At 39.6% G+C, this 16,600-nt stretch overlaps 1 protein-coding gene across 1 annotated transcript; it reads right to left on the bottom strand.

The window, feature by feature from the left end:
* On the bottom strand, positions 1–13,424 carry LOC100338631 (mas-related G protein-coupled receptor member X2). The gene is made up of 2 exons (XM_051828003.3): positions 13,414–13,424; positions 1–1,000 (listed from the first exon to the last, which is right to left on the bottom strand). Exons 1-2 carry the CDS (start codon positions 13,422–13,424, stop codon positions 1–3), a joined length of 1,011 nt encoding a protein of 336 aa, XP_051683963.3.
* Positions 13,425–16,600: the final 3,176 nt, after the last annotated feature.

Below are 16,600 nucleotides of genomic sequence, written 5' to 3'. Positions count from 1 at the left end.
CTACAGCAGGCTGCTCCCCGACATCTCTGGGGTTCCCTGGGGAAGCCCGCTTCCACTTTCACCCATCTCAGGAGCGTCCTGCAGAGCTCTCTGGAGAACCTGCTTCAGCGTCTGTCCCCTCCGCCGCTGTCTAAAGGAGCCCACGAAGAAGTAAATGATAGGGTTGGCAGAACTGTTAACACAGGACAGGACCTGTGTAACCTGGTTAAAATAGGCATGGGAATTATTATAAAATCCAGCAATCCAGAATAAGAGATACCAATGGATGCCATCGGGCATGCCAAATAGGAGAAAGACCAGAGCTGTGAGCAGGACAGTCACATACAGCCTGTTCAGGGGAAACCTCTGTGAGCCACAGAGGATCCTGAACAGCAGGGCCAGGCTGGACACAGAGAGGATCAAAAATAATAATATCAGCCACGCTGCAGCGAGAAATTCAAATGACCGACATGTAGAAGGTTCCCAATCGCTAAACAGGAAACCACAACTGTACCCTTCCAGGAAGCTCAACACCAGGGACAGGGCCCAGAGCAGGGCACATATGGCAGCTGACAGGCGTCTGGGCCGGTGGCAGCGGTACCAAATAGGCCACAGGACGGACAAGCAGCGCTCGGTGCTAATGGCGCTGATTATGCTCAGACCGGTAAGGTAGAAAAAATTCCACACAGAGGTTAAGAAATGAGGGACTGAGGTGGAGAACAAACTGAAGTGAGAAAGCACAACGCTGACGCAGAGGAAGAAGAAGTCCGCTGCTGCCAGGTTGAGGACGTAAACGGAGAAGGCGTTTCTGCGCATGCGGAAGCCCAGGAGCCAGAGCACAGCCGCGTTTCCAGCCAGCCCAGCGAGGGCAATGGAGAGCATCAGCCAGCTAGAGACCAGAAGCAGTTTGTCAGGCTTTGGAGTCGTGGTCCCATTGCTTCTGTCCAGTGCTGTCGTTTCGGTCTCCCAGTCTGGGCTGCTTGAATTCGTGCTCGGAAACCCACCAGGGGTGGGGGTGTCCCTGGAAACACAAAAAAGATTTGAGAACCTGCTGTCTGACTTTGATTCTAAAAACTACCCTTCGGTGTTGGAATTACTGTCCTTGTGCCACTGGAGACAGAGAAAGTATTGCAGAAAGTAAATAATTAGCCAAAAGATGGACTGGCCTGGACCCTGGATGAAACCCAGCTCTTTCCTGCTCTCAAAAATTCCACAGCCCTCACAGAAAGCTAATGGAGTTGCAGTCATGTCTTTGACTCAGGCAGGGACAGGATATGGCTTTTGAGCACTTAGAAGAGTGTGCACCCATAGGTTAGGGAAAGGATTCAGGGGTGAATTCAATTTCCTGCACACTGAGTAGTAAATGGGAAGCTTGGAAGAATAGAGAGGAACAGTCACACAACACACATACACACTCGCATACATACACCACAGCACACAGAGTGAGACAGAGAAGGTAAGGGAAGAGAAAGGGAAGGAAGGGTAGGAAATAGGAGACGTGAAGAGAGGGGGGATAGGGGAGGGTAAGGGAGGGAAGGGGAGGGGAGGAGAGGAAACTGTTAGAGATGAGGGAGACGAGTCAAGGAAACAGAGAAAGGGCCTTCTTGAGTGAATTTTCTGTGAGACATACATTATAAATCCACTTGTTGTCTACTCCAGGTAATTTTTGGTCAAATGTGCTTTGCTTATTGCAGTTTTTGTGAAGAGGATTCTGTAAGGATTGGTGGAAATAGAAAACGGACTCATTTGTTCATTTTGCAAAGCATGGGTGAAATAACAGATACTCATGTGGTTTCTGCTTGGGGAAGGAGGATTCATTCACAGCTGATGGAGTAACAGCAGCTGATGGACTCCTTGTCAGGCATAACCACTCTTAATGCATCTCAGAGCCCATGAAGTAAGTACAGTTTTTACTCTCATTTTACAAGTACAGAGGCAGAAGCACAAAGAGCTTGAGTGATGTGATCCAGGTATTGGGCAAACAAGTGTTAGAGCCTGGCTTTGAATCCACAGGTCTTTGTATGAGTCCTTCTCCTTAACCAGCTTTTCAGGCACCCTGCCAAGGTATAGCATTATTACACATGGAGAGAAAACCCAACAAGTAATGCTAAGGTCTAATCACAGATAAAATATAAAAGTTTGGATTTTAAAATTTACATTAAGAAAATTTCTCCGTACATATCTTTGACATCCAGGGTTAAGCTTATTCTTCTTTTTTAAACTTTTATTTAGTAAATATAAATTCCCAAAGTACAGTTTATGGATTACAATGAATTTTTCCCCACCATAACTTCCCTCCCACCCGCAAACCTCCCAAAACCCTCTCCCATTCCATTTACATCAAGATTCATTTTCAATTCTCTTTATATACAGAACAATTTAGTATATTTTAAATAAAGATTTCAACAGTTTGCACCCACACAGAACATAAAGTGAAAAATACTATTTCAGTACTAGTTATAGCATTAATTCACATTGGACAACACACTAAGGACAAAGATCCCACATGAGGAGTAAGTACACAGTGACTCCTGTTGTTGACTTAACAATTTGACACTCTTGTTTATGGCATCAGTAATCCCCCTGGCTCTAGGCATGAGTTGCCAAGGCTATGGAAGCCTTTTGAGTTCACTGACTTCGATCTTAGTTAGTCAAGGTCATAGTCAAAGTGGAAGTTCTCTCCTCCCTTCAGAGAAAGGTACCTCCTTCTTTGATGGCCCGTTCTTTCTACTTGAAGCTCATTCACAGAGATCTTTCATTTAGGTCCTCTTTTTTTGCCAAAGTGTCTTGACTTTCCATGCCTAAAATACTCTCCTGGGCTCTTCAGCCAGATCCAAATGCCTTAAGGGCTGATTCTGAGGCCAGAGTGCTGTTTAGGACATCTGCTGTTCTATGAGTGTGCTGTGTATCCCACTTCCCTTGTTGGATCATTCTCTCCCTTTTTGTTTCTATCAGTTAGTATTAGCAGACACTAGTCTTGTTTGTGTGATCCCTTTTACTCTTAGTCCTATCATTAAAATCAATTGTGTACAGAAATTGATCACTTGGACTACTGAGATGGCATTGGTACATGCCACCTTGATGGGATTGCATTGGAATCCCCTGGCACATTTCTAACTCCACCATTTGGGGCAAGTCAGCTTGAGCATGTCCCAAACTATACATCTCCTCCTTCTCTTATTCCCACTCTTATATTTAACAGGGATCACTTTTCAGTTAAATTTGAACACCTGAGAATAATTGTGTGTTAATTACAGAGTTCAACCAATAGTATTAAGTAGAACAAAAAAAAACTAAAATGGATAAAGTATTACATTGTACATCAACAGTCAGGACAAGGGCTGATCAACTCACCGCTTATCATAGTGTCCATTTCACTTCAATGGGTTTCCTTTTTGGTGCTCAGTGGGTTCTCACTGATCAGGGAGAACATATGATATTTGTCCCTTTGGGACTGCCTTAATTACTCAGTATGATGTGTTCCAGAATCCCCCAATTTGTTGCGAAGGCAGTCAAATACAAAATTAACATTTGGGATTGCATCAAATTGAGAAGTTTCTGTACTGCAAAAGAAACAGTCAGGAAAGTGAAGAGGCAACTGACAGAGTGGGAAAAAATATTTGCAAACTATGCAACAGATAAAGGGTTGAAAATCAGAATCTACAAAAAGATCAAGAAACTCCACGGAAACAAAAGTAACAACCCACTTAAGAGATGGGCCAAGGACCTCAATAGACATTTTTCAAAAGAGGAACTCCAAATGGACAACAGACACATGAAAAAATGTTCAAGGTCACTAGCTATCAGGGAAATGCAAATCCAAACCACAATGAGGTTTCACCTCACCCCGGTGAGAATGGCTCACATTCAGAAATCTACCAACAACAGATGCTGGCGAGGATGTGGGAAAAAGGGACACTAACCCACTGTTGGTGGGAATGCAAACTGGTTAAGCCACTATGGATGTCAGTCTGGAGATTCCTCAGAAACCTGAATATAACCCTACCATACAACCCAGCTATCCCACTCCTTGGAATTTACCCAAAAATGAAATTGGCAAACAAAAAAGTGGTCTACACCTTAATGTTTATTGCAGCTCAATTCACAATAGCTAAGACCTGGAACCAACCCAAATGCACATCAACAGTAGACTGGATAAAGAAATTATGGGACATGTACTCTATAGAATACAATACAGCAGTCAAAAAGAAAGATTTTGATCTTTAATACAGCTTGAGTGGATTTTTGTGTTAGGTGTAAGGTAGGGGTCTTGCTTCATGCTTCTGCATGTGGAGATTCAGTTTTTCCCACACCATTTATTGAATAGACTGTCCTTGCTCCAGGAATTAGTTTTAGATCCTTGATAAAATATAAGTTGGCTGTAGATGTTTGGGTTGATTTCTGGTGTTTCTATTCTGTTCCATTGGTCTATCCATCTGTTTCTGTACCAGTATCGTGCTGTTTGATTACAACTGCTCTGTAGTATATCCTGAAATCTGGTATTGTGATGCCTCTGGGTTTGTTTTTAATTGTACAAGATGGCTTTTGTGTCTTTTGTGAATGGGATTGATCTTAGAAGTTCTTTCTCAGCTGTGGCACTGCCTGTTTATACGAAGGCTGTTGATTTTTGTGCATTGATTTTATATCCTGCTACTTTGACAAACTCTTCTATGAGTTCCAGTAGTCTCTTAGTAGAGTTCTTTGGATCCCCCAAATAAAGAATCATATCTTCTCAAAGAGGGATAGTTTGACTTCATCTTTCCAATTTTTATCCCTTTAATTTCTTTTTCTTGCCTAATAGCTCTGGCTAAAACTTCCAGAACTGTATTGAATAGCAGTGGTGAGAGTGGGCATCCCTGTCTGGTACCAGATCTCAGTGGAAATGCTTCCAACTTTTCCCCATTCAATAGGATGTTGGCCATGGGTTTTTCATAAATTGCTTTGATTGTATTGAGGAATGTTCCTTCCATACCCAGTTTGCTTAGAGTTTTCATCATGAAAGGGTGTTGAATTTTATTGAATGCTTTCTCTGCATCTATTGAGATAATCATATGGTTTTTCTTCTGCAGTTTGCTAATGTGGTGTATCACATTGATTGTTTTGCAGACATTGAACCATCCCTGCCTACCAGGGATAAATCTCACTTGGTCTGGGTGGATGATCTTTCTGATGTGTTGTTGCATCCTATTGGCCAGAATTTTATTGAGGATTTTTGCATCTATGTTCATCAGGGATATTGGTCTGTAATTTTCTTTCAATGCTACATCTTTTTCTGGCTTAGGGATTGAGGTTATGCTGGCTTCATAGAAAGAATTTGGGAGGACTCCCTCTTCTTCGATTGTTCTGAATAGTTTGAGAAGAATTGGAGTTAGTTCTTCTTTAAATGTCTGGTAGAATTCAGCAGTGAATCCATCTGGTCCTGGGCTTTTCTTTGTTGGGAGGGCCTTTTGTTTCAATTTCTGTCTCAGTTATGGGTCTATTTAGGTTTTCGATGTCTTCCTGGTTCAATTTAGGTAGGTTGCATGTGTCCAGGAATCTATCCATTTCTGATAGATTTCCCTGTTTGTGGCATACAAGTCCTTGTAGTAATTTCTGATGACGCCTTTTATTTCTGTGGTGTCTGTTGTTACGTTTTCTTTTTCACCTCTCATTTTATTTATTTGGGTCTTTCCTCTTCTTTTTTTAGGCAGTTGGTACAATGATGTGTCAATTTTATTTATGTTTTCAAAAAAACAACTCTTTGGCTGATCTTTTTAATGTTGTTTTGGATTCAATCCTGTTGATTTCTTCTCTGATTTTAATTATTTCTCCTCTCCTACTAGTTTTGGGTCTGGTTTGCTGCGGTTTTTCTAGATCCTTGAGATGCAATGAAGGCTCATTTATTTGGTACCTTTCCAATTTCTTGATGTAGGCACATATTCCTGTAAACTTTCCTCTCAAAACTGCTTTTGCTGTATCACATAAGTTTGGATATGTTGTGTTGTTATTCTCATTGACTTCCAGAAAGTTTTTGATTTCTCTTTTGATTTCTTCTATGACCCATTGTTCATTCAGAAGCATGTTGTTCAGTCTCCGTCTGTTTGCATATGCTCTAGCAATACCTGAACTGCTAATTTTCAGCTTCATTCCACTGTGCTCTGAGAAGATGCATTGTAAGATTTCGATTCTTTTGAATTTGCTGAGACTTGCTTTATGGCCTAGTATGTGTCAATCCTGGAGTAGGTTCCAAGTAGTGCTGAGAAGAATGTGTATTCTTCAAGTGTAGGATAAAAAGTTCTGTAGATATCTGTTAGATTCATTTGGACTATAGTGTCAATTATATCAGCTGTTTCCTTGTTGACCTTCTGTCTGGTTGATCTGTATATTGCTGAAAGTGGAGTATTGAAGTCCCCCAATACTATTGTATTGTATTGCATTAAAGTCTCCCTTTTATGTGCCTTAACATATCTTTTAAACAACCCGGTGCCCTGTAATTAGGTGCATATACATTTATGATAGTTTCATCTTCCTGTTGAATTGAACCCTTAATCATTACAGAATGCCCCTCTTTTCTCTCTTAACAGTTTTTGTGGTAAAGTTTATTTTGTCTGATATTAATATGGCTACGCCCACTCTTTTTTCATTTCTGTTGGCATGGTATATCTTTTTCCAGCCTTTCACTTTCAGTCTGCATGCATCTTTGTTGGAAAGATGTGTTTCTTGTAAGCAGCAAATGGATGGGTTTTGATTTTTAATCCATTCAACTAGTCTGTGTCTTTTAACTGGAGAGTTGAGGCCATTAATGTTCAATGTGACTATTGATAAGTAGTGACTTTGCCCTGCCATTTTCCCAAGATATTTTCTACTATATGCTTTGCACTTTCTGTGATCTTTTACTGGGAGGTTTTCTTCCTTTACCTTCTTTCATACTGATGGCCGTGTTTCTGTGTGTAACACATCTTTAAGCTTCTTTTTCAGGGCTGAACGAGTGGTGACAAATTCTTTCAATTTCTGTATGCTATGAAAGGTCTTTATTTCACCTTCATTCACAAATGAGAGCTTTGCAGGATATAATATTCTGGGATGGCAGCTTTTCTCTCTTAGTACTTGGGCTATATCTCACCATTCCCTCCTAGCCTGTGTGGTTTCTGATGAGAAGTCTGCTGTGAGTCTAATTGGAGATCCTCTGAGAGTAATCTGACGTTTCTCTCTTACACACTGTAGAATCTTTTCTTTCTGTTTCACTGTGGTGAGTTTTATTGCAATGTGTCGTGGTGAGGATCTCTTCTGGTCATGTTTACTGGGGTTTCTATGAGCTTCCTGTACTAGGATTTCTCTGTCCTTCTCCAAACCTGGGAAGTTTTCTGCTAGTATCTCACTAAAAAGGCATTCTAATCTTTTCTCTCTCTCGATGCCTTCAGGAACTCCTAGAACCCGAATTTTGTTTTTTTTTTTAAATAGTATCCTGTAGATTCCCAACAATATTTTTTAGATTTCTAATTTCCTCTTCTTTTCTTTGGTTTGACTGTATACTTTCCTGTGCTCTGTCTTCTAAGTCTGATATTCTCTCTTCTGCTTCACCCATTCTGTTTTTAAGGCTCTCTAATGTGTTTGTCATTTGATCTATTGAGTTCTTCATTTCATTTTGGTTTCTCTTCAGTATCACAATTTCATTTTCTACTAAATTCCTCATTTCATTTTGATTTCTCCTTAATATTTCATTTTCAGGAGAGAGATTTTTTGTCCTGTCCAATATGGATTTCTGTATTTCAGGAATTTGTTTTTGATAACTTCTAAATTTTCTTATCATAAATTTTTGAAGTCCGTATCTTGCATTTTTTCTATCTCGTCATCTTCATAATCTTGCATTGGAGAATCATGTTTATTTGAGAGTATTATGATATTTTCCTTGTTCTTGTTTCCTTGGTTTTTGTGTTTGTTGTTTGGCATTGTGGAGATATTCTTTGGTTTCTTCTTTTTTTTTCACTGTGGCAGCTTTTCTCGTTATACTATGACTCTAGATTAAGTGGATTGTCTGCTTTTGGTGAATCTCTAGAGGCTTGTTATGGATGTGTCCAGAGAGCTCTGTTCAGTTCTTCAGGGTTAAGGGTGTGCCAAAGGTGAAACACCCAGGTTTGGTGTGGTAAATCAATCTCTCTCTCTCTCTTTCTTTTATTCAGAAGGGAAGTAATTCCACTCAGCTGAGCTCTTCTCCTTGATGGCAATCAGTGCCTGAGCACTAGCCCCAGTGTGTATAATATTTGTCTGCTCTGTCCCATGGATCACAAAGGATCTGTGCAGTCCTCAATGTAAGCTCAGATTCCCCTGCAATGTCTCACACCAGGTTGCCAAGGCTGCTCGAGCTTGTGGCATCTCCCAGCGAGACTACTCACATCTCAGCCACATTGTGATGCCCACTCTCACCACTGCTATTCAATATAGTTCTATTCAATATAGTTCTCGAAGTTTTAGCCAGAGCTATTAGGCAAGAAAAAGAAATTAAAGGGATACAAATTGAGAAGGAAGAACTCAAATATCCCTCTTTGCAGGTGATATGATTCTTTATTTGGGGGATCCAAAGAACTCTACTAAGAGACTACTGGAACTCATAGAAGAGTTTGTCAAAGTAGCAGGATATAAAATCAATGCACAAAAATCAACAGCCTTTCTATACACAGGCAGTGCCACGGCTGAGGAAGAATTTCTAAGATCAATCCCATTCACAATAGCTACAAAAACAATCAAATACCTTGGAATAAACTTAACCAAGGACGTTAAAGATCCTTACGATGAGAATTACAAAACCTTAAAGAAAGAAATAGAAGAGGATGCCAAAAAATGGAGAATTCTTCCATGCTCATGGATTGGAAGAATCAATATCATCAAAATGTCCATTCTCCCAAAAGCAATTTACAGATCAATTCAATACCAATCAAAATACCGAAGACCTTCTTCACAGATCTGGAAAAAATGATGCTGAAATTCATATGGAGACAACGGAGAACAACAAAAATAAAGCCGAAGGCATCACAATACCAGATTTTAGGACATACTACAGGGCAGTTGTAATCAAAATAGCATGGTACTGGTACAGAAACAGATGGATAGACCAATGGAACAGAATAGAAACACCAGAAATCAACCCAAACATCTACAGCCAACTTATATTTGATCAAGGACTAAAACCAATCCCTGGAGTAAGGACAGTCTATTCAATAAATGGTGCTGGGAAACTGGATTTCCACATACAGAATCATGAAACAAGATCCCTACCTTTCACCTTACACAAAAATTCACTCACGACCTGACACCATCAAATTATTAGAGAGAATTGGAGAAACCGTGCAAGATATAGGTACCGGCAAAGACTTCCTAGAAAAGACGGTGGAGGCGCAGGCAGTAAAAGCCAAAATTAACATTTGGGATTGCATCAAATTGAGAAGTTTCTGTACTGCAAAGGAAACAGTCAGGAGAGTGAAGAGGCAACCGACAGAATGGGAAAAAATATTTGCAAACTACGCAACAGATAAAGGGTTGATAACAAGAATCTACAAAGAGATCAAGGAACTCCACAACATCAAAACAAACAACCCATGGTACTAGAACAAAAACAAAATACTAAAATGGATAAAGTATTACATTGTACATCAACCGCCGTTCTAGTACCATTGGTTGAACTCTGTAATTAACACACAATTGTTCTTAGGTGTTTAAATTTTAACTGAAAAGTGATCCCTGTTAGGAATTTGGAAAACATTATGTTGAGTGAAATAAGCCAATCCCAAAGGGACAAATACCACTTGTTCTCCTTGATAAGTGACAACTAACTGAGCACCAAAAAGGAAACCTGTTAAAGTGAAATGAACACTATGAGAAACGGTGACTTGATCAGCCCTCACCCTGACTGTTGATGAGCAGTTTAATATGTTATCCCTTTTAGTATTTTTTTTGTTTGTTCCACTTAATACTTTGGGTTGAATACTGTAATACACAATTCTTCTTAAGTGCTGAAACTTAACTGAAAAGTGATCGCTGTTAAATATAAGAGTGGGAATAAGAGAGGGAAGAGATGTGCAATTCGGAACATGCTCAAGCTGACTTACCTCAAACGGTAGAGTTAGAAACATACCAGGGGATTCGAATTCAATACCATCGAGGTGGCATGTACCAATGCCATCTCACTAGTCCCAGTGATCAATTTCTGTTCACAATTGATCGTAATGATAGGACTAAGAACCAAAGGGATCACACAAACAAGAATAGTGTCTGCAAATACTAGCTGATAGAATAAAAAAGGGAGAGAATGATCCAACATGGGAAGTGAGATACACAGCAGTCTCATAGAATGGCAGATGTCCTAACAGCACTCTGGCCTCAGAATCAGCCCTTAAGGCATGCAGATCTGGCTGAAATGCCCATGAGAGTATTTCAGGCATGGAAAGCCAAGACACTCTGGGGGAAAAAAAACCTAAATGAAAGATCTCTGCGAGTGAGATCCCAGTGGAAAGAATGGGTCATCAAAGAAGGAGGTACCTTCCTCTGAAGGGAGGAGAGAACTTCCACTTTGACCATGGCCTTGTCTAAATATGATCAGAGTCAGTGAACTCAGGGGGCTTCTATAGCCTTGGCAGCTCATGACAAGAGCCTAGGGTGAATACTGATGCCATAAACAAGAGTGTCAATTTGTTAAGTCAACAATAGGAGTCACTGTGCACTTACTCCTCATGTAGGATCTTTGTCCTTAGTGTGCTGTACATTGAGATTTAATGCTATAACGAGTACTCAAACAGTATTTTTCACTTTATGTTTCTGTGTGGGAGCAAACTGTTGAAATCTTTACTTAATGTATGCTAAACTGATCTTCTGTATATAAAGAGAATCAACAATGAATCTTGATGTGAATGGAAGGGGAGAGGGAGTAGATAAGTGGAGGGTTGTGGGTGGGAGGGACGTTATGGGGGGAAGCCATTGTAATCCATATTATTCTGTACTTTGGAAATTTATATTCATTAAATAAAAGTTAAAAAAAACCCACTTAAGAGATGGGCCAAGGACCTCAATAGACATTTTTCAAAAGAGGAACTCCAAATGGCCAACAGACACATGAAAAAATGTTCAAGATCACTAGCTATCAGGGAAATGCAAATCAAAACCACAATGAGGTTTCACCTCATCCCAGTGAGAATGGCTCACATTCAGAAATCAACCAACAACAGATGCTGGAGAGGATGTGGGGGAAAAGGGACACTAACCCACTGTTGGTGGGAATGCAAACTGGTTAAGCTACTATGGAAGTCAGTCTGGAGATTCCTCAGAAACCTGAATATAACCCTACCATACAACCCAGCCATCCCACTCCTTGGAATTTACACAAAGGAAATGAAATTGGCAAACAAAAATGTGGTCTGCACCTTAATGTTTATTGCAGCTCAATTCACAATAGCTAAGACCTGGAACCAACCCAAATGCACATCAACAGTAGACTGAATAAGGAAATTATGGGACATGTACTCTATAGAATACTATACAGCAGTCAAAAACAATGAAATCCGGTCATTTGCAACAAAATGGAGGAATCTGGAAAATATCATGCTGAGTGAATTAAATCAGTCCCACAGGGACAAATATCATATGTTCTCCCTGATCGGCAACAACTAACTGAGCACCAAAGGGGAAACCTGTTGAAGTGAAATGGACACTATGAGAAACAGTGACTTGATCATCTCTTGCTGACTATTGATGTATAATGTAATACTTTATCCATTTTAGTATTTTTTGTTTTGTTCTAGTACTATTGGTTGAACTCTGTAATTAACACACAATTATTCTCAGGTGTTTAAATTTAACTGAAAAGTGATCCAAGTTAATTATAACAGTGGGAATTAGAGAGGGAGGAGATGTACAATTTGGGACATGCTCAACTGGACTTGTCCCAAATGGTGGAGTTAGAAACGTGCCAGGGGATTCTAATACAATATCATCAAGGTGGCATGTACCAATGCCATCTCACTAGTCCAAGTGATCAATTTCAGTTCACAGTTGATCACACTGATAGGTCTAAGAGTCAAAGGGATCACACAAACAAGACTAGTGTCTGCTAATACTAACTGATAGAATCAAAAAGGGAGAGAATGATCCATCATGGGAAGAGGGATACACAGCAGTCTCATAGAATGACAGATGTCCTAAATAGCACTCTGGCCTCAGAATCAGCCCTTAAGGCATGCAGATCCAGCTGAAGAGCCCATGAGAGTTTTTTAGGCATGGAAAGCCAAGACACTCTGGAAAAAAAAAAGAAGACCTAAATGAAAGATCTCTGCGAGTGAGATCCAGCGGAAAGAACGTGGCCATCAAAGAAGGAGGTACCTTTCTCTGAAGGGAGGAGAGAACTTCCACTTTGACTATGACCCTGTCAGAATAAGATCTAAGTAAGTGAACTCAAAGGGCTTCCATAGCCTTGGCAACTCATGACTAGAGCCTAGGGTGATTACTGATGCCATAAACAAGAGTGTCAAATTGTTAAGTCAACAACAGGAATCACTGTGTACTTACTTCTCATGTGGGATCTGTCCTTAATGTGTTGTCCAATGTGATTTAAGGCTATAACTAGTACTGAAACAGTATTTTTCACTTTATGTTCTGTGTGGGTGCAAACTGATGAAATCTTTACTTAATATATACTAATTCAATCCTCTCTATATAAAGATAATTGAAAATGAATCTTGGCCGGCGCTGCGGCTCACTAGGCTAATCCTCTGCCTTGCGGTGCCGGCACACCGGGTTCTAGTCCCAGTCAGGGTGCTGGATTCTGTCCCATTTCCCCTTCTTGCAGGCCAGCTCTCTGCTGTGGCCATGGAGTGCAGTGGAGGATGGCCCAAGTGTTGGGCTCTGCACCCCATGGGAGACCAGGAGAAGCACCTGGCTCCTGCCATCGGATCAGCGTGGTGCACCGGCCGTAGTGTGCCGGCTGCAGCAGCCATTGGAGGGTGAACCAACGGCAAAAGGAAGAGCTTTCTCTCTGTCTCTCTCACTGTCCACTCTGCCTGTCAAAAGAAAAAAATAATAAAAGAAAAAAAGAAAAAAAAGAAAATGAATCTTGATGTGAATGGAATGGGAGAGGGAGCAGGAGATCAGAGGGGTAGGAGTGGGAGGGAAATTATGGGGGGGAGGGAGCCATTGTAATCCATTATCTGTACTTTGGAAATTTATATTTACTAAATAAAAAAAGGAAGAAAAAAATAACTGACAAGAAACTGAACAATAATATGTTCAGTAATAAAAGTTACATGAATTTGATCTCTCTCAAAAAATAAAAAAATAAAATTAGTAAAGTGGCATTTAATAAAGCAAGAAGGAAAGATTTTCCACATCATTCCTGCCATAGTCCAAGGTAGCATAGCCTCTTGCTTGGGAGAAGAAGAGGGAAATAGATCCCAGTTCCAATTACCTAATTACCTGACATTCATTGTTGTGCAGTGCTCTGGGCCTCCTGCCTTATGATCCATATGTACAGACTGAGTATCTGGAGCTTCCACGGCCAAGCAGCTAGCTCCACCCTTCCCCCTACCACTAGTAGAAACTGAAGCAAGACTTCAACCACTGTGGAAAGATTTGGTACTAAGTAATACCATGTAGGAGGAAGAATTTATGGGGCTCTTTTAAACAGTCAGGTAACCATAAGCAATGTTAAGGTACTGCATATTTCTCTATAAGAAGGAAAAAAACAGAAGCTAGGATTTTGGCATATACTTAAAAAAAAGATTTATTTATTTGAGCCTGGGATGGGTTAGGTACAATGGATGGAGTTCAAGATATTTTAGGCCATTAAAAATATTCTGTATGTTACTGAGATGGTATATACAGGCCATTCTAATTTATGAAAAGCTGTTTAACTGTAAAACACTAGAATGCACCATAATTTTAACTATGGATTTTGGTTTATGAAATGCATAGTACTAATTCATTAATTTCAATTAGTAAAGCATACTAATGCAAAAGGTTAATAATAGGAGAAGCTGTATAAGATTTGGGATTGGGAGAGTGCTACATTTTTGTAAACCTAAATGTGCATCAAGAAATAATAATAATAATAACCAAAGTGGTAAGCTAGCAACCATAATGCACATAAACACTAAAGGACTTACATTTAACATACATGAAAAGTAATGCAAAGCAAGTGGGTGTTTAGGTTAGCAGGTAGGGCCCCCAACTCTTTCACTGGAGTGCCTAGAATCAATTCCTGGCTGTGGCTTCTGACTCTAGTCTCCTACCATTGCAGACACTAGGAGGCAGTGGTAATGGCTCAAGTAATTGAGTTTCTGCCACTCATGTAACAGACCCAGATTGCATTCCCAGCTCCTAATTTCAGCCCTAGACAAATATCCAGCTTTCAAAGGCATTTAGGGAGTAAACCAGAGTAAACGCTTCCCTCTCAAAAAAATTAATAAACAAAAGCTTATGTAAGTGAATAATGCAAAAAGACTAATAAAATCTTAAATAGCCACTCCCAAAAATACATGAATAGCCAATAAACACATGAAAATAATGCTCAAGATTATGTCATTATGGAAGTAAACAATAAAACACAATGGTATCTACTTAATGCTCATTAAAATGCTTAAAATTCCAAGACTAACATTACCATGTTTTTTGGGAGCATGTATTGGTGGTGGGAATGTGATATAACACTATCACATTGGAATATACTTGGGCAATTTCTTTTTTACATGATCTTTTAAAAAAAGTATTAATATAAAAAGGAACTGATATCATTGGTATAGTTCTAATAGCATAACCTTAAGGCCCTCTCCCCCTCTCTCCCTCCATTATCCCCTCCTTCCTGCCTTTCTTTATTTTCTTTAAAGTTTTGCAAAATTTCAATCCACTCTATAATCACAGGCTTGATGTACCAGTAACCAGAATATTCAACAAGTATAAAGACCATAATTCCAGGAAGTATAAACAAAGACTAAGAGCAACAATCAAATTACAAGATATCAGTTTAGTTCCTATACATGTTTTGTATTCTATATTAACTGCTACATATCAGAAAAAACATAGGATAGTTGTTTTGAGGGACTGACATACTTCAGAGATGAATAAACATCATAATACAGCCTCACAGTTTGACTCTATATTCTCTAGATTTTTCCGTCAAGAGAATAAAATATATGTCCACACAGTGACTAGAATGCAAATGTTCACAGCAGCTTTATTTATAACAACTGGAATTAAATAAGATACATTATCTATCAGTGTGGGTTGGTTAGTGTGGTACATATATACAATTTAATGATACTAGGCTTTATAAATACTCATTCATGCAATGAAATGGAATAGATAAATCCACAAAATATGATACTCAGTGAAAGATGATAGAGATGATAAGGTACATATTATGTGACTCTAAATATAGGGCCTAAATGGTCAGATGAAATTAACTATGGTGATAGAAACTATAACCATGCTTGTCTCTGGAAACAGCAGGAAATATTAGGAGCGGTAAGAGACAGCTATCAAAAATGGAAAATGTTTTATGTTGAGATTGGAGTTTAAGTCACATGGTGTATTCGTTTGCCTAGCTCATCAACTATACACTTGCAATCTGTCCATATTGTGCTCTCATAATTATGCCTCAATTAAAAGTAATAAAAAGTATTAGAAATGCAGGATTTAAAATCAACACACTTGTTTAGAATATGTAACTTAAAAGCATTTGTGTCTAATTAAATTAATATGATACATGCTGTGAATTATTTGAAATAAAAGATAAATCTGATATAGATCCTGCTCTCAGGATCCATTAGAAAAAGACCCGCTAGAAACCTCCACGATGGATGACAGAGCCCCCAGAGACAGACAAACAGGGCAAAGGCATAGGGAAAGGATGGGGAGGGCAGCAGGTGGATTCTGATGGAGGGCAGGTGACAGGAAACCATCAGAAGACAGGCTACCTCCAATCTTAATATGCGTGGTATTTCTTTTCCTGATTATAAAACTTCATGCTTGTGAAAGTCATGAACACCATAACTTAAAGATAGTGATCCATCTTTGATCAATGTATGTTATTCAAAGCCTTGACTTAAAGACTCATCAGTTTATGTTCAACAATCATGTCATTTAATCAATAAATATGTATTATTAAATTCAGGGAATATTTTAAGGCCTGCTGAAATTCAGGAAGAAATGTATTCATTGGGGGATGGATTGAAATGTGATCCTCTTCATTTTAAAGATTTTATTTATCTATTTGAGAGGCAGAGTTAGAGACAGTGAGAGGGAGAGAAAGAGAAAAAATGTCTTCCAACCTCTGGTCCACTACCCAAATGGCTGCAATGGCTGGAGTTGGGCCTATCGGAAACCAGGAGCCAGGAGCTTCTTCCAGGTCTCCTACACTGGTGCAAGGGTCCAAGGACTCCTGCCAGCTTCTACTGCTTTCCTAGGACATAGCAGAGAGCTGCCTTGGAGAGGAGCAGCTGGGACTAGAACCAATGACCATATGGGATGCTGGCACTGCAGGCGGCAGAGAATTAACAGAATGAGCCACAGTGCCACCCCCCCTTCATTTTATTTGGACAGAAACTGTAAACAGAGACAAAATATTCCTGTCAATAATGGAATATTCCATTAGTTAGTGCCAGGT

Source organism: Oryctolagus cuniculus, chromosome 1 (assembly GCF_051225735.1).
Source record: "Oryctolagus cuniculus isolate XC-2025 breed Fujian yellow rabbit chromosome 1, ASM5122573v1, whole genome shotgun sequence".
NCBI classification, from domain to species: domain Eukaryota; kingdom Metazoa; phylum Chordata; class Mammalia; order Lagomorpha; family Leporidae; genus Oryctolagus; species Oryctolagus cuniculus.
Note: the sequence above shows the minus strand (reverse complement) of the source record. Positions and strands in the feature narration are given on the sequence as shown.